This window comes from Vanacampus margaritifer, chromosome 17 (genome assembly GCF_051991255.1).
Source record: "Vanacampus margaritifer isolate UIUO_Vmar chromosome 17, RoL_Vmar_1.0, whole genome shotgun sequence".
Taxonomy (NCBI): domain Eukaryota; kingdom Metazoa; phylum Chordata; class Actinopteri; order Syngnathiformes; family Syngnathidae; genus Vanacampus; species Vanacampus margaritifer.
Window position 1 is genome coordinate 19,670,554 of NC_135448.1, and position 14,264 is coordinate 19,684,817.

Here is a 14,264-nt window from a genome sequence, read left to right on the forward strand (position 1 = left end):
CCTCGAGTGAGAGGGAGGTAAGGTTGAGACGCTGCTATTTGGCTAACAATGTACGAAAACATCCAAATGAATATCTGAGAATCGTAAATCGCCCCCCCTCCCCCCAAAATCTACTCATCACAAAAACATGAAAAATGACCAAAAAAAAGACACCACATTGTGTATGATATGTACTCAGTGGTTTCCAAAGTTTTTAATCACGTTGCATTTGTGTATTTCAGTTACCCTTGTGTAAAAGGATTCAGAATGATTCCAGTGAGACCGAAAACTCGGACTTTATGGGCACCTGAATTAATTTATGTTCGTACATTACTGCAGTTCATTTTTCCATGAATGGGAAAGTGAATCCTGTAGTTCTGCGCTTAGCCGCTGGGCGGCAGCATCATCTGACATTGGAGCACAGCCGTGTTCTATCCTCCCACGAAGAAGATGCAGCAGGAAAAGTTCAAGTGGCCCAACATGGCGGCCGCGGCGCTTCGATGCCAAACCAAGTCGAGGTTGAGCTAAGCCCAAGAACGCAGCTTGACAGCGGGCGACTTCCATGCCTTTCCACGGTCCACGGACGTCCCGGTCCCGGAGCCGCTGGGACTGTGATCTGTGAGCCTCAAGCCGCATGGCGTCCACTCAAGCCCGGCTAGGCCAGCAGGCCTTGGCGGTGCTCGATGTGGCTCTGCGGGTCCCCTGCATCTTCATAATCGACGCCATTTTCAACTCGTATTACGAGCCCGGGCCGGGATGGGCCGGTACCGTCAGCAGCGGTTTGTTCCGAGTCGTGGGTAAGTGCGACAGTAAGTGGCACACACGTAAAGTGACGGCTAACAGCGGAGCTAACGTTAGCCAGCCGCGCTCTTACGTCAGCTGTCAGTCACGCTCGAGCCGTGAAGTTGACAACAGCACGAAATCTTGTTGTAAAAACAACTCACTGGGCTGACTAAGGACGACCTTAAACACTGGCATCCTCATTTGAAACATACGACTTGTCATACATGTCAAAGTTTGTTGGCGAAGACCTTGTTATGATGGTGCGTTTAACAACCGTGACAGGCTGTGATTGCCGTGGATGCCGAGCCGATATCTTATTTAATGAACATGTTCAATATTTATGACTAAACCTTGTGTGTGGGAAAGGCGTACGACTTCCTAAGTTCTTGTCAATTGTAATATGAACAGAATGAAGCTAATTGAAGAAGTGCTCATTTTCGGAACCAGGAAGCAGCCAGGTGGAAAGAACAACAAACATGCCCTACCTGTCTTTATTTGTATCACCAGATGGCACCATTTATTTGACAAAGCAAGGCTTTTTTTTTTTTTTTTTTACGAACGACATCACCGTTGTATAAATGCACCCAACTTCTTTTAAAAAAAAATAGAACATTAGTGCAATGTATATCCGGAAGCTTCTGTTGTTAGATTACGGGTGATCATGTGAGATTTGTGCTTCGTTTAGAAATCTTTTTTTTTTTTGTTAGTAGTCCTTTGCTGCCATTTTGTGTAGAACTGAACTGTACATAGGTTAGGTTTCCCTTTAAAATAATTGCTAAGCATGGTGGTCAGGGATGGACTGGGAAGAAAATTGGGCCCGGGAAAATAGTTGACATCCAGTTTTAATAAATAATGCATCACGAACACAAAAGAGACAAAATCTTTGCCCTGTTTAGCCGGCGCCGTCTTGTGTCAACCACAAAGACAATTCCAATCTACTGTACAAACAACTGCATTCGCTCTTCTATTCCACTAGAGGGAGCCCCCGTACCACCACTCACTCATTTTCAAACCAGTGAAGTTTGATATTTATCCGCGATGTGGTTCGGAATCACTATTGAAGACCGAGCGTGGTCGCTTTTGTTCTCACGAGTTGTTTGGGAAAGTCGTGACAAATGTCCGCCATTTTTCCAGCTGTGCTGGTCTCCAGCGTGGTGCTGCTGCTGTCCCAGAAGGCCCTTTTCAAGTTCTACACCCTCTTCCTGGCGGTGGTCCTGGGCGCGGCGGCCGTCCTGGTCAACTACCACGCCACCTCTCACATGGACTTGTACAGCGCCTACTACAAAGTGGCGCTGGGCTTGCGGCCGCTGGCCCGAAACGGGCCCACGCTGTGGCTGGGCCTGGCCGCCGTGCAGCTGGCGTTCGGCGTGGGCTACGTGTTCCTCCTGGGCCTGCGCTCGTCGCTGGCCGCCCTGGTGGTCCTGGACGTCATGGTGCCCGTGTGGGGGCTGATGATCGAGCTGCCCCCGGACGTGCGGCGCTTGGTGGCCGTGTTGTCGGGCGCCGCCCTGGCCCTCAACACGGCCGCCTGCCTGGCCGCGCGGCTCAAGTGGTTCTACTACTCGTGCCGCTACGTCTACCTGCTGGTTCGACACATGTACCGCATGTACGGCCTGCAGCTGCTCCTCAAGGACACCTGGAAGAGGATCCGCTTCCCGGACGTGCTGCGGGTCTTCTGGCTGACCCGCGTGGCGGCGCAGGCGCTCATCCTGGTCTACGTGGTGCAGGCGGTGCGAAGGGAGAGCGGCGACGCCACGGGCGGCTACGCTGAGCGGAGCTCGGACCCGCAGGTAAAAGCTGCAAGGTGGCGCTTGGGTCCGATGGTGTGGAGGACTCGGGTCACGTGACTTGACTCCAGTCCAGGGTTATTCGAGTTTTGACTTTTCATTTGTTTTCAGGGTGCTTCTGTTTTTCTTAGTTATTTAACTCTTTGACTGCCAGACGTTTTTAGAAACGGGACGTCCCCACTGCCAGCCGATTTAAGCATTTTGAGTGATCTTTCAAGGTCCACAGAAAATGTTGTGTTTGGACCATGGAAACACACATCCTACCAAATGATAGATTGAACGTCCGCCTGTGCGTGCTTGGTTGTCTTCCGCGTTACGACACCGTCATAGCCGCCGCGTCAGCGGTTCCAATTTCGCCGTCAAGCTCCGATTCACCTTCATCATCATCGATGATGATCATCGTCGTCATCAATGTACTCTTTTAGCGTTGGTCGATGCCTTTCGTCTTGTAAGTGTAGAGCTGCTTGCAAACGCTCGCCATTGCCCGTTCCCTCCTCCATCGAGCTCCATCTAACGTCTTCTACTGCCGCGTCAATGCTTCTCAACCACGGAGTCACCACCCTCATCTTCATCATCGATGATGATCATCGTCGTCAACAATGTGCTCTTTTAGCGATGCTTTTGGTCTTTGAAAAAAACGGCTCTGGCGTGAGCTCCTCGCGACCGGCCGCCATTTTTCCTTTGTTTTCCATTCTCATCTCCTGCTTGACGCTCTAGCTCCGCCTCTACTGACGCCCACCCGATCTTGTCAAAAGAGAGTCATCGCTGCCCTCTAGGGGCCAAAAATAGTCATTGGGCACAACAGAGACCGGCTGGAAACTTTCACCACAGCTCCGGAAGCCTTGCCCGCACCCGTTTCAAAAAAAATTGGATGACCATTGGCAGTGCTCCGTAGGTTTTTACTTGACGTCTATAAACGTCAATGGCAGTGAAAGAGTTAAAAACGTGAGTTTTCTTTTTTTTACTTGTGCGGAATATATAATAATGAAAGAAAGTAACATGTTTCTTACATAGCGTTGCATTTGGGCTGAGTGAAATGAAAAAGCAGGCGAGGCGAGCCATCGGCGCCAAAAGTCAAGCGTGGCAAATTTGAAGGCGCTTTCCTATTGGCTCCTGCTCGATGACATCACTTCTGTGTGACACACTTAAAATCATCCATGTATTAAATTCATGACCAAAGACTAAAACAAAGGACATTTTTGCTAGTTAGTTTTCGTTTTGATGTGATTTTGTTTCCAAAATAGTTTATTGAATTTGAGTGTCATTTTGAACCTTGAGGACTTTGAAGCCTTGCGACGTATGTGACTTTTTGCGTACGTCTGCCGTCGCCCGTCAGGGTTTCCTGCTGAGCTGGGACGTGTTGTGGGACGTGACCAGCAACCTGATCATCTCCGGGTGCGACTCCACGCTCACCGTCTTGGGCATGAGCGCCGTCATCTCGTCGCTGGCGCACTACCTGGGCCTCAGCATCCTCACCTTCATCGGTACGCATCGCTCGCCTTTCCCGCCACTGCAAAAAGGCAAGGCGCTCGTCGCCTAAGGGCGCCTTTGCGTCTGCTCCAGGTTCGACGGAAGAGGAGGATAAACGTTTGGGCTTCGTGGCTCCGGTGCTGTTCTTCATTCTGGCTCTGCAGACCGGACTCAGCAGCTTGGACCCTGAGGAACGCCTGGTAGGACACCAGGACACTGAAAATGAACAGAAAAACGCACTGAGCCGTCACCAACGTCTTACAAATACAATGATGCCATCTAGTGGCAGAAAAACACAGCACATTTTTTTCATTTTTGCTCCATTATTATGAAATTACTGTTTCAATGACTAAAAGATGCAGCCATATTTCTATACATTTTTCAATTTTATGTTAACATGAGTATGAAAACTTGCGATTAATTTCAATAAAAAAATGTAATCGCCTGACACCCCTAGTAAAAATATCCGATAAAGTAAGACTTAATATCAGTTTGTGGGGGGGGAATTCATTTGACCATATTTGGACAAATTAGGTTCCCGCTGAGGATATTTTCAAATGAGCCCAAATCCCATTCTTTCATCATATTGACTTTCTGTACATTAGCGCCACCTTCTTAGCACTGGTGGTAACACACCAAAAGTATTTTCCAAAGAAGTTGGTGCCAATTGCCAAAAGAAAGGAGAAGAAGAAACGAAAGCAAACAAACTAGATGATGAAGAACATTTCAACGTTTGCGTTATGTAACAAACTCAGTTGCCGCCGTTAGCATTAGCATGTAGCATCAACCATGTGACGCAGGATTCGAGGCGAGGGAAGCCATTTTCAACTCAAAAGAAAAACGTGTACGTCGTTCGAAGCCGGCTTTCCAAAGTGGTTTGCTGACAGGATCCGTCCCGCCGTGTTTCCGAAGGTTCGACTGAGCCGCAACATGTGCCTGCTGCTGACGGCCATCTTGCACTTCATCCAAGGGATGACGGACCCGGTGCTGATGTCGCTCAGCGCCTCGCACGTGTCGTCCTTCCGCCGCCACTTCCCCGTGCTGCTGGTGTCGGCGGCGCTCTTCGCGCTGCCGGTGGCGCTCAGCCACGCCCTGTGGCACCACTACGCCATCAACACCTGGCTCTTCGCCGTCACCGCCTTCTGCGTGGAGCTCTGCCTCAAGGTACGTCCCATCGGGCCGGTCGCGCTTGTTCCCGTTGCGAGCGACGGCTCGCTCAAATGCCTTTTTGCTTTTTTTGCCAGCCAAAACTTGGAGCTTGAGCTCACTTTCAGACGCACTCGAGTGACGTTGGGGGCGTTTTCAATCTGGAACGGCGCACCGCTGCCCCCTGCTGGCCCTTTGGCACATTACCACTCCTCAAACCGCTTCCAATTTCAAGGGCCAGCAACAAACCCATCGCGACCTCTCTTTTATTATGTTTGTGGAATATAAATGAACAGCAGAATTGATCTATCTCAGGGGTGGCGGCCATTTTGTCACTTGCTGTCCACTGAAAAATGATGATCGCAGCTCACGTTTTTTTCGAGCTTTGGTCATGTGACATTCACAAGCTGAGCCACGATTGGTTGTTACCTGAGCAACAGTGGACAGCAAGTGGCAAAATGGCCGACCCGAGAGGGACAAAAGCCAATGAATTTTGCTGCTTCATTCACATGGCACAAATGCAACATTCGTCGGGATGACGTTTGCACTCATGGGGTGGCGGAGGTCATTATAGTTCAAATGGTTTGGGGTTGGCTTTTTGACCTCTAATAAGTCAAAGTGCTGGCGCGTCGTTAATTGTAAGAAGCAAACGTCAAAATCCAAACAGGAAATGACAACATTTGCAAGGAAAGCGTCCAGATCATGATGTCACTCACTAGGCCACGCCCAGCACAGCTGAAATAACCCAACATCCGCCCACTCAACAGGCTTTGCAATTGCTCATAGATGCCACAACATGGCGCCAAAGCAATACTTTTAGATTTGAAAAACACTCAATGTGAGAGTTTTTCAGTGAGGGGAGCGTCTCAAAAAAGAAAAGTGAATCGCAACTATTGATGTTTTTAATACAATTCTGTTCCTCATATTTAGGCTTGTGTAACCCAAACAATTTTGTGGCGCAGGTGTTGGTGTCGCTGACCGTCTACGGCCTCTTCATGGCGGACGGCCTGTCGGACGCGCTGTGGGAGAAGCTGGACGACTACGTGTACTACGTGCGCTCGGCCGGCAACGTCATCGAGTTCCTGTTCGGCGTGGTCATGTTCGGCAACGGCACGTACACGATGATGTTCGAGTCGGGCGGCAAGATCCGCGCCTGCATGATGTGCCTGCACGCCTACTTCAACATCTACCTGCAGGCGCGCAACGGCTGGAAGACCTTCGTCAACCGCCGCACGGCCGTCAAGAAGATCAACTCGCTGCCCGAGCTGCGCGGCGAGCGCCTGCGCCGCATCGAGGACGTGTGCGCCATCTGCTACCAGGACTTTGCCACCTCGGCGCGCATCACGCCGTGCCACCACTACTTCCACGCGCTGTGCCTGCGCAAGTGGCTCTACATCCAGGACACGTGCCCCATGTGCCACCAGAAGGTCAACGTGGACGACGGCCGCGGCGCCGACGCCTTCTCCAACAACAACGGGGGCTACGTGCCGCCGCCGGCCGCGCCCGAGGCTCCCGCCGCTGCGCCGCCGCCGGGGGAGCATCCGCCCGCCGACGGCCAGCCCCTCAACCGGGCGCCGCCGGCGGGCGCGTTGCCGGCGGTGGCGACGGCGGGGCGGCTGGACGAGCAGCTGCTGGAGGACAACGACAGCATCGAGTACGACGACGACGACTGGGGGCTGCAAAACGGGGGCACGCCCGTGGACGAGGAATATTTGCACGATGACACCGACTCCACAGACGACTGACGGGAAACGCAAACCCACGATTTCACTTTCTTCATTGAAGAAAACGTCAGGGATGAGTTTGCGGACGTTGTGTGTGCGTACGCGTGCGCTTGCGAGCGAGTGAAGCGGATCGCACGCCGTTCGCCGACCGCACGCCGTTCGCCGACCGCACGCCGTTCGCCGACCGCACGCCGTTCGCCGACCGAGGCTGGCGTTCGTCTTTGGGGTTTTACTCAAAGTGTGAAAGGCTCCTTTTGTAATCATCAAGTACGCGTCACATGTTCCCTCTCGTCCAATCAGTGCCAAGCTGAGGCGCCGCTACTGGTCTCTTGTGCGACCGTGCCTACATTTATGTACGTTCTTGTACATGGGATTAAACACGCACACGCACGCACGCACGCACGTGTTGAATCAGCGTCGTTTGCTTGCCGTACAAATCAAATCGTGTTTGAAGGGTTTTCCTCCAAAAAACAACAAAAAACGTTATTCTGAATGTGTGGAAATCTCCAACGTGGAGGCAATTGGACTCCTTTCAAATGTTTCACTTTGAAATCCACCAAAGACCCCCCCCCCCCCCCCCCCAAAGGAAAAAAAAAGCTCTCACAAATTTAGATTACAATTTATTTATTTGTTTTTTGTGTGTGCGTAGTGAAGAGCAAGTACTGATTTTGGCGTTGTTTTAAGGCATCGTGTATTCATTGAGGCTGCCGATACCAGCCACGGATACTTCAGGCAAAAAAAGTACTTATTAGTAGGGTGAGTGCTCGTACTGGTATGAGTCTAAAAAAAAAAAGTGGTCTCGAACATCCCTCATGTTTTGTTTTGTTTTGAAATGACGACATTTCACTTTTTTTACCCAAAAAGCTTCTTCAGTCTTGAATTTTGGATTTAAAAACATTCAAGTAAAGAAGCCTTTTTTTTTTGTATTTTTATTTTGAAACATCATTTCAGTTTCAATCCAAAGGCGTCTTCACTTCTAATTTAAGTTAAAAAAATAAAATAAAAAAAAGTTTACTGAGGAATCCTTTTGGCTTTTTTTCCCCGTCGGTCCTAATCTGGACGTTGTCACCAAAACTGACGTACGGCAGCAGTTTAGCGTTTCTGGCCTCCGAGACGCCTTTTGACCTTTTCAGGCTTTGTGCGGTGTCATCGAAGGCGCGTGCGAGCCGCAAGCACTTTTTGCAGACACTGAAACAAACAAACAAAGCAAGCAAGCCATCCTGGACTGCCGGCAGGCGCACAACGATGTTATTTTTCTACGCTGGAGTTTTTGGACGCTTCAGAAGAACGTCGCGATGAAGGCGCAAATTGTCGTCACTGCTGTAGCACAAGAACTTGAAATTGTTTGCAAAGATTTCCCACCGTGTCCCGCTTTCCGTTTTGCCTTTTGTTTGGGGAAAATCAATAAACGGATGTCCATTTTCCGTATTCCGTTTTCCTCATTTCAGACAAATGATGCCGTTGATGAGGTCATCGTGATTTCCTGGTTGTCAACATGCCAGAAGTGCGTTGATGCTTTATGATTCTCCATTTTAAGTGCTTGGCCTCCATTTTGTTTCGATGGTGGACAGATTTTTGCCAGGGTCACTTCGAGCTGTCTATCTTTCAACAAAAAAAGAAAACAAATTCTATGTGCCCCCCCCCCCCCCCCAAAAAATTGGCACTCGTTCTCCAATGGGCTTTTATTACACACGCACACACTTGGCCGTGTGCAAGTGAGGACGGATTGTGCTGGCGCGGGTTCCAGGCTTGTTTGCAGGCTCGTCGGGTCGCTCGCTCTCATTTGCGCGGCTAACTTGCAGCTGGCGTTTGTGCTTCTGCGTCTCCTGCTGGTTCTTGTGATGAAGTCCGACAGTTGAAGAGACAACTTTTGGACCGGAGCAAAAAAAGAATGACGGTAAGGAAGGTGATTGTAAAAAAAATTATCAAAAAAATCAAAGCATCACTTAACATTCAACTGCTGAAGATTTGAGTGCTGAATTTGATGCTGTTTTGGCCAACAGGATTGTGATGCGAGTCGGAAGGAAGATTAGGACACTAAAAGCAACCGATTATCGTTCATGGATTCGTCTTGTTTTTCCTTCATTTCGATTTTACAGTCGGATTCAAAACGTTTCCTTTCCGCATCCCTTTGTTCATAAACAGGACATTGAAATTGACAGTGGAGAAAAAATGCACGAGACTAAATCGATGATGACTGAAGTAGAAGCAAATGTTTTTATTTTTTTATAAAGATCATTTGGTGTGCTTTGACTTCAACGGAGACTTTTTCTGTTGAGGGTGCGAAAGTTAACAATTTAAGAGTTAAACCTGGTCTCTTAGCAATGATCAAAATGGCTGCTTTTGAATTTGATAAAACAATTGTTACGATTATTCAACCTACCCTAAAGTATTCCCGTTTTTATAAAAGTAAACTGACAGGACTTGTCAAATTCATTTAACTCAAATGTCAACCAAGAAAGACTTTCTCGTTCAAATCAGAAACATTCTCATTAGAACGAGAACATTTCTTGTTAGAAAGATGAGAAACATTTGAATTTGTTTTCTTCCCAAGCCGCTTTTGGGGCTTCGTAAAATAAAAAAGAGTGACTTGACGTAAGTAAATGACTGAAATGTGTGCACGAGTCCAAACGACTAATGGGATTCTCCAGTGCAGGCATTTATGCAAAACATTTTAAAAAACTGCACAAAAAGCAATCGCATTTAAAAATGTAAATATTTACTACCAAAGATAAGTAGTCCTGCAAGAAGATAAAGAATATGCACATTCTATGAATGTGTTTGAAAAAATTGAAGACGCTTTCAGTCCGTCTCGAGTCAAGTCTGCACTTCAGCATCTCTTGTGAATGCCTCCGTAGATATCCAACAAGGGTTCGAGTTGAAAGGGGCTTGCATTGCATTCCGTGTTGCTATTAATAGCGCGCACGTCATCTGATGGGCTCCTCGAAAGCGCTCGTCAATCAAGCTGCGAGTGGCCCGAGGTTGGCCCGAGTGACGACTTGCTGACACGCCCGCCACCCAGGCCACAACTTGTTTGGGTTGTTGTCGCCTCGGAAATGTCAACAGCGAGCCGCAGATTTTATTTTTACTTTTCAGGATTATCTGTGAATGTTACGCGTGTGGCGTCATGCTTTATAACAAGAAGAGCTCGTCGTAAACACACCCGCGTAGACGCGCGCACACATGCAGACTTTCACATTGATGACGTTTGATAGTTTGGGGGGTTTCGTCATACAGTTTTGATTTTTTTGGTTTGGTTTTAATTAGTGTTCGATAGCACTTTTTTTTTCCAGAACGAGTACTCCATTCTTGAAGAATCTCTGTGATTTTGATCAATAAAATGTTTCCCACGAAACTTAACATAATTAAAGACCTACAGTCATTTATGGATTACAAGCCGCTACTTTTTTCACTTGCATTCGACTTTGCGGCTAATGTAAAGGTGCAGCTTCTCCATCGGATCACAAGGGGGCGCACTATAAAGGAAGCGCAAGAGCGTCAGGCAGAGCAAAACAAAGCAAGTGAGCCCAAATACAGGAGGACAGACAGAACGAGAGACAATTTGCACCCTCGTCAACCCGCTCCGGTAGCATTGAAACACCGGCTTACAGTCGGGTGCGGTTTATGTGGAACTAACTCCAGCAGACAGACAGACAGACAGACAGACAGACAGACAGACAGTTGTCTCTTGTGTAAGGTGAGCATCCCACTTAAGCCACTCTGCCTTAAACTGTGACCCCACGCCCCGCACGAACCCCCTCGACCCCCCTTGCTGTCCAAACCGGGATGTGAGAGTGAAAGTTTCACGAGCTCACTGACCTTTCCATCGTTTGTCGAGATGGGTCGTAAAAATGGACCGGCGACCAGTCCCGGGTGTCCTTGACTGTCCTGTGTGCGCGTGCAGGCGGCCACCCGGCTTCTGGACGACATGTGCCACCTGACGGCGCAGTCGCTCATCAGGTTGGAGACGTCGGAGCACTTCCAGCTGGTCAAGCTGTTGGGCGAAGGGTCGTACGGCAAAGTCATGTTGGCCGTGCACACCAAGAGCGGTGAGACGCACGCCGCATCGTCAGCGACATCGAATGGGATTGATGATGATGACTAACGGCAAGATGGCGTCTTTCCAGGAAGTCCGATGGCGCTGAAGTTCTTCCCTCGCCGGAGCACGTGCCTGAGCGCCTTCCTGCGCGAGTACAACGTGTCTTTGAGGTTCTGCACGCACCCGTCCCTCAGCCGCGCTCTGGGCATCGCCTACTCCACGCCGTCGCACTTCGTCTTCGCGCAGCAGGCCGGACTCTTTGGCGACCTCTTCGACGTCATCGTACCTGAGGTGCGCGCAAGTACTCGAGTACAGGTACCCGAGAGGACTTTGGTCAAAGTGCATCACTTTTTGTATGAGTGCTGGAGTTGATACATTTACTCCATTACTAAAGTAACTGCTTGGATTCATTTGACTCGTCAGGGCAGTTTTCAAGCAGCGGCGTTTTCACTTCAAAATCTGCATATAATTGATGGCCATTGACATTTACGGCCCCGCCCACCACCGCCAAACATTCGCACCTTCCATACACCAATGTGAGTTGCAAACCATTGGTGTGTCAAGTGCCTTGCCCAAGGACACACGGCTCGGAGCGGTTGCCAAACTAGGAGTATGTGGGGGTGTTTTTTCCAAAATAAAAAATGATTCAATGTAATAAAAATAACCATAGAAATTATTCATATGAAATATGATTGTTATTATAATAACTGATAATGACTGTGAAAAAATAATTTCTTCTCCCCCCAAAATGTAAATAATGACACAAGATATCCCACCAATGAATTTCTCACCGATATCGAGCTCAAATGTACTGTAACTTTTTTTAAAAAAAAAATCCTTCAATACATTTAGCTACGTAACATATGTTGACCTCCAGTCCATGCGATTGCCTTTAGCACGCTTCACAAGCATAACATAAAAGGACATTTTATGTTTCAAACGCAGCAGTAAGAAGTCTATTTTGACGACGTAAGTAGTGGAATTTAGAGATATCGTTTATGACGGCCGGGATGAAGTCAAAAGTCGTCCGAAATGAAAAATGAACGACAGCTGAAGTAACGGATTTGTGTGTGCTTCGCTCAGGTGGGTCTGGAGGAGGACCGGTGCCAGCGGGTGGTCTCGCAGCTGTGCGGCGCCCTGTCCCACCTTCACTCGCTGGGCTTCGTCCACAGAGACGTCAAACCCGAAAACGTCTTCCTGTGCGACGCCGCCTGCCATTGGGTCAAGCTGGGAGACTTCGGGATGGTGCGTACGCAACGGACAGCAACGCACACCTTCATCTTTTTCCTTCATAACGGCTTTTGCGCAGGTGAAGGCCCGGGGAACCAAAGTCCCGGAAGTGTGGTACTGCTCAGCCTACTGCACGCCCGAAGCCGAGGTGGCGCGAGGGAACGAGGACAGCCGCGGCGAGCGAGTGAAGCCGGGAGACGAGGAGGAGAAGAAGAAGCAGCGACGGCCGCGGCTCTGGGTCACCGTGGATCCCACCGTGGACAGCTGGGCCTTGGGGGTCCTGACCTACGCCGTGCTGACCGGCGCCCACCCGTGGCCCCACACGTCCTCCGACTGCGCCGCCTACCTCAAGTACCTCCACTGGTTCGGCGCGGCCAAAAGTTTGGAGGACCAACTGGACGTGTGGGCCGAGCCGCAGCAGCAGGTTCCGGCCGGCGCCAAGGAGCGCCCCCTTGTGGCGCCCCAGTTCACCCGCTTCACCCCGCTGGCCCGAGCCTTCTTCCGCCTGCTGCTCGACCCCAGCCCGCGGGACCGAGGAAGGCCCGAGGACGCGCTGGGCTACCTGGGGGGCGCCTGGATGCCCGCCGGGGAAAGGGAACGGCTCGAGGAGCAAAGGAAGAAGAGCCGAGACAGAGGAGCCGTCAACAAGGTCAAGGAGAAGGAGGGCCGAGGGCAGAGGTGAACGACGGTCTTGTGTGACGTTGACGTTAGCTTTAGCATTTGTGCTAATACGCAAAAGAAGAGTGGGGGAAGTGGCGAAGGAGAAGGAACAAGGGAAGGATCTCGTATAATGGATGTTAGCATTAGCTTTTGCATTATATTTTTTCCGTTATCATTAGCTTTAGCGCTAGCAAGATGCTTGATGTTAAAAACAGACTGCGCTCCATCACTACTGAGACAACGTTGAGGCGTTAGCATTTGTTCAGTCACGGGCAAATGTCCAATCTGGATCAAAACACGATCCAATCTGGATCCAGCCTGGTTTAAGACTTTTGTTTTGCAGTTCAACAGCACTTTGTGCTGAAATCCAAGCAAGAAGAATCCAGGTGGAATTACAAGTTGCACGCAAACAAGCGGCGCTCCTTGGGGGAGGTCAGAGCCGCGACTGCGTCGAGAGGTTCTGTTGGTTCTGCTGCGTCGAGCCCATGAACGGACTTGTGTCTATTTTTACCTCGTGACCTTTTAGTGCTTCATTCTTGGCAAACGGACGCATCGACTTGACTTTGTTTCGCTATAAACGCGAGCGAGCGAGCGACACTTTCTTGATGTCCTGACAAGAACCCGGCGCGCTTGCGCTTCCATGCAACATTTAGCAGGAGCAGCAACACACATCAACACACAGTGCCCCCCCCCCCCCCACCCCCTTAATCAAAGTTTCAAAATAGACCTACGTCCACTCATAAATTTCACCCGTGATCTTTTCATCACCAGCACATTGCCAAATCTTCCGAACCCCTCTGCCCCTCTTCTTGCTTTGGACCAGTTGAAATTTTAAAAGTGAGGGTGTTGTAACCCTTTCAGTTAAAAAAAAAAAAGTGTTCACAAGAATAGTGTATATGTGTATGAAAGTATTATACTGGGAAAAATGTGGGTGTCAAAGTGTGGGTGATGAACCGTGTCACAAGAAAATGTGTGTGTGTGTTTAACCCTTTCACTGGGAAAAAAGTGTGAGTGTGGAACCATTTATCTGGTAAATGTGTGGATGTGGAATTCATTTACTGTATCGATGTGTGGGTGTTGATCCATGTGGGTGGTGACGCATTTAACTTTGATTCCTAGCACTGGTAAAAGTGTGGGTGGTGAACCGTTTAACCAGGAAACGTCTGAGCGTGTTACTCTTCTCCTGGAAAAGATGTGGGTGTTGAACATTTTGACAGAGAAACGTGACCATTTGAAAAATTATCGGGCATGGAAGCCTTCGAGTGGGGAAAATTGTGGGTGTTACGTGTTTATCCGAATGTCAACATTAAAAAAGTGAGGTCACTGACTCGTCTACTTCTTCCGCACTACACTCATCTGAGCAGCTGTCAACGTGCTAACCCACTAACAAGCCCACGCCTGCGCTCAGTTTCAGTGAACATGGATGAGAAAAGGGGCCGGCGCAGT

General features: G+C 49.4%; 2 protein-coding genes across 3 annotated transcripts; both read left to right on the forward strand.

Annotated features, from left to right (window-relative positions):
• Nucleotides 1-418: 418 nt before the first annotated feature.
• On the forward strand, nucleotides 419-8,317 carry rnf139 (ring finger protein 139). Its single transcript, XM_077549065.1, has 6 exons — nucleotides 419-776; nucleotides 1,897-2,552; nucleotides 3,886-4,033; nucleotides 4,113-4,219; nucleotides 4,932-5,183; nucleotides 6,128-8,317. The coding sequence occupies exons 1-6, from the start codon at nucleotides 614-616 to the stop codon at nucleotides 6,908-6,910; spliced, it is 2,109 nt and encodes a 702-aa protein (XP_077405191.1). The 5' UTR covers nucleotides 419-613; the 3' UTR covers nucleotides 6,911-8,317.
• Nucleotides 8,318-8,579: 262 nt separating this feature from the next.
• LOC144037529 (serine/threonine-protein kinase SBK2-like) lies at nucleotides 8,580-14,115 on the forward strand. Of its 2 annotated transcripts, none has more exons than XM_077549067.1 (5): nucleotides 8,580-8,786; nucleotides 10,794-10,938; nucleotides 11,017-11,243; nucleotides 12,012-12,173; nucleotides 12,238-14,115. In XM_077549067.1, the coding sequence occupies exons 1-5, from the start codon at nucleotides 8,781-8,783 to the stop codon at nucleotides 12,838-12,840; spliced, it is 1,143 nt and encodes a 380-aa protein (XP_077405193.1). In that variant the 5' UTR covers nucleotides 8,580-8,780; the 3' UTR covers nucleotides 12,841-14,115. The 2 variants fall into 2 exon arrangements, with proteins under 2 accessions (XP_077405193.1, XP_077405194.1); XM_077549068.1 differs by having other exon boundaries at nucleotides 8,581-8,786; nucleotides 11,017-11,219.
• The last annotated feature ends 149 nt before the right edge of the window (nucleotides 14,116-14,264 follow it).

Bases quoted from the DNA above. Each gene is read 5' to 3' on its own strand.
- rnf139 (XM_077549065.1), top strand. From the start codon at position 614: ATGGCGTCCACTCAAGCCCGGCTAGGCCAGCAGGCCTTGGCGGTGCTC. The intron at 4,034-4,112 runs GTACGCATCGCT...CGTCTGCTCCAG, and splicing joins CAGCATCCTCACCTTCATCG to GTTCGACGGAAGAGGAGGAT. The intron at 4,220-4,931 runs GTAGGACACCAG...GTGTTTCCGAAG, and splicing joins TGGACCCTGAGGAACGCCTG to GTTCGACTGAGCCGCAACAT.
- LOC144037529 (XM_077549067.1), top strand. The intron at 10,939-11,016 runs GTGAGACGCACG...GCGTCTTTCCAG, and splicing joins GGCCGTGCACACCAAGAGCG to GAAGTCCGATGGCGCTGAAG. The intron at 12,174-12,237 runs GTGCGTACGCAA...GCTTTTGCGCAG, and splicing joins AGCTGGGAGACTTCGGGATG to GTGAAGGCCCGGGGAACCAA.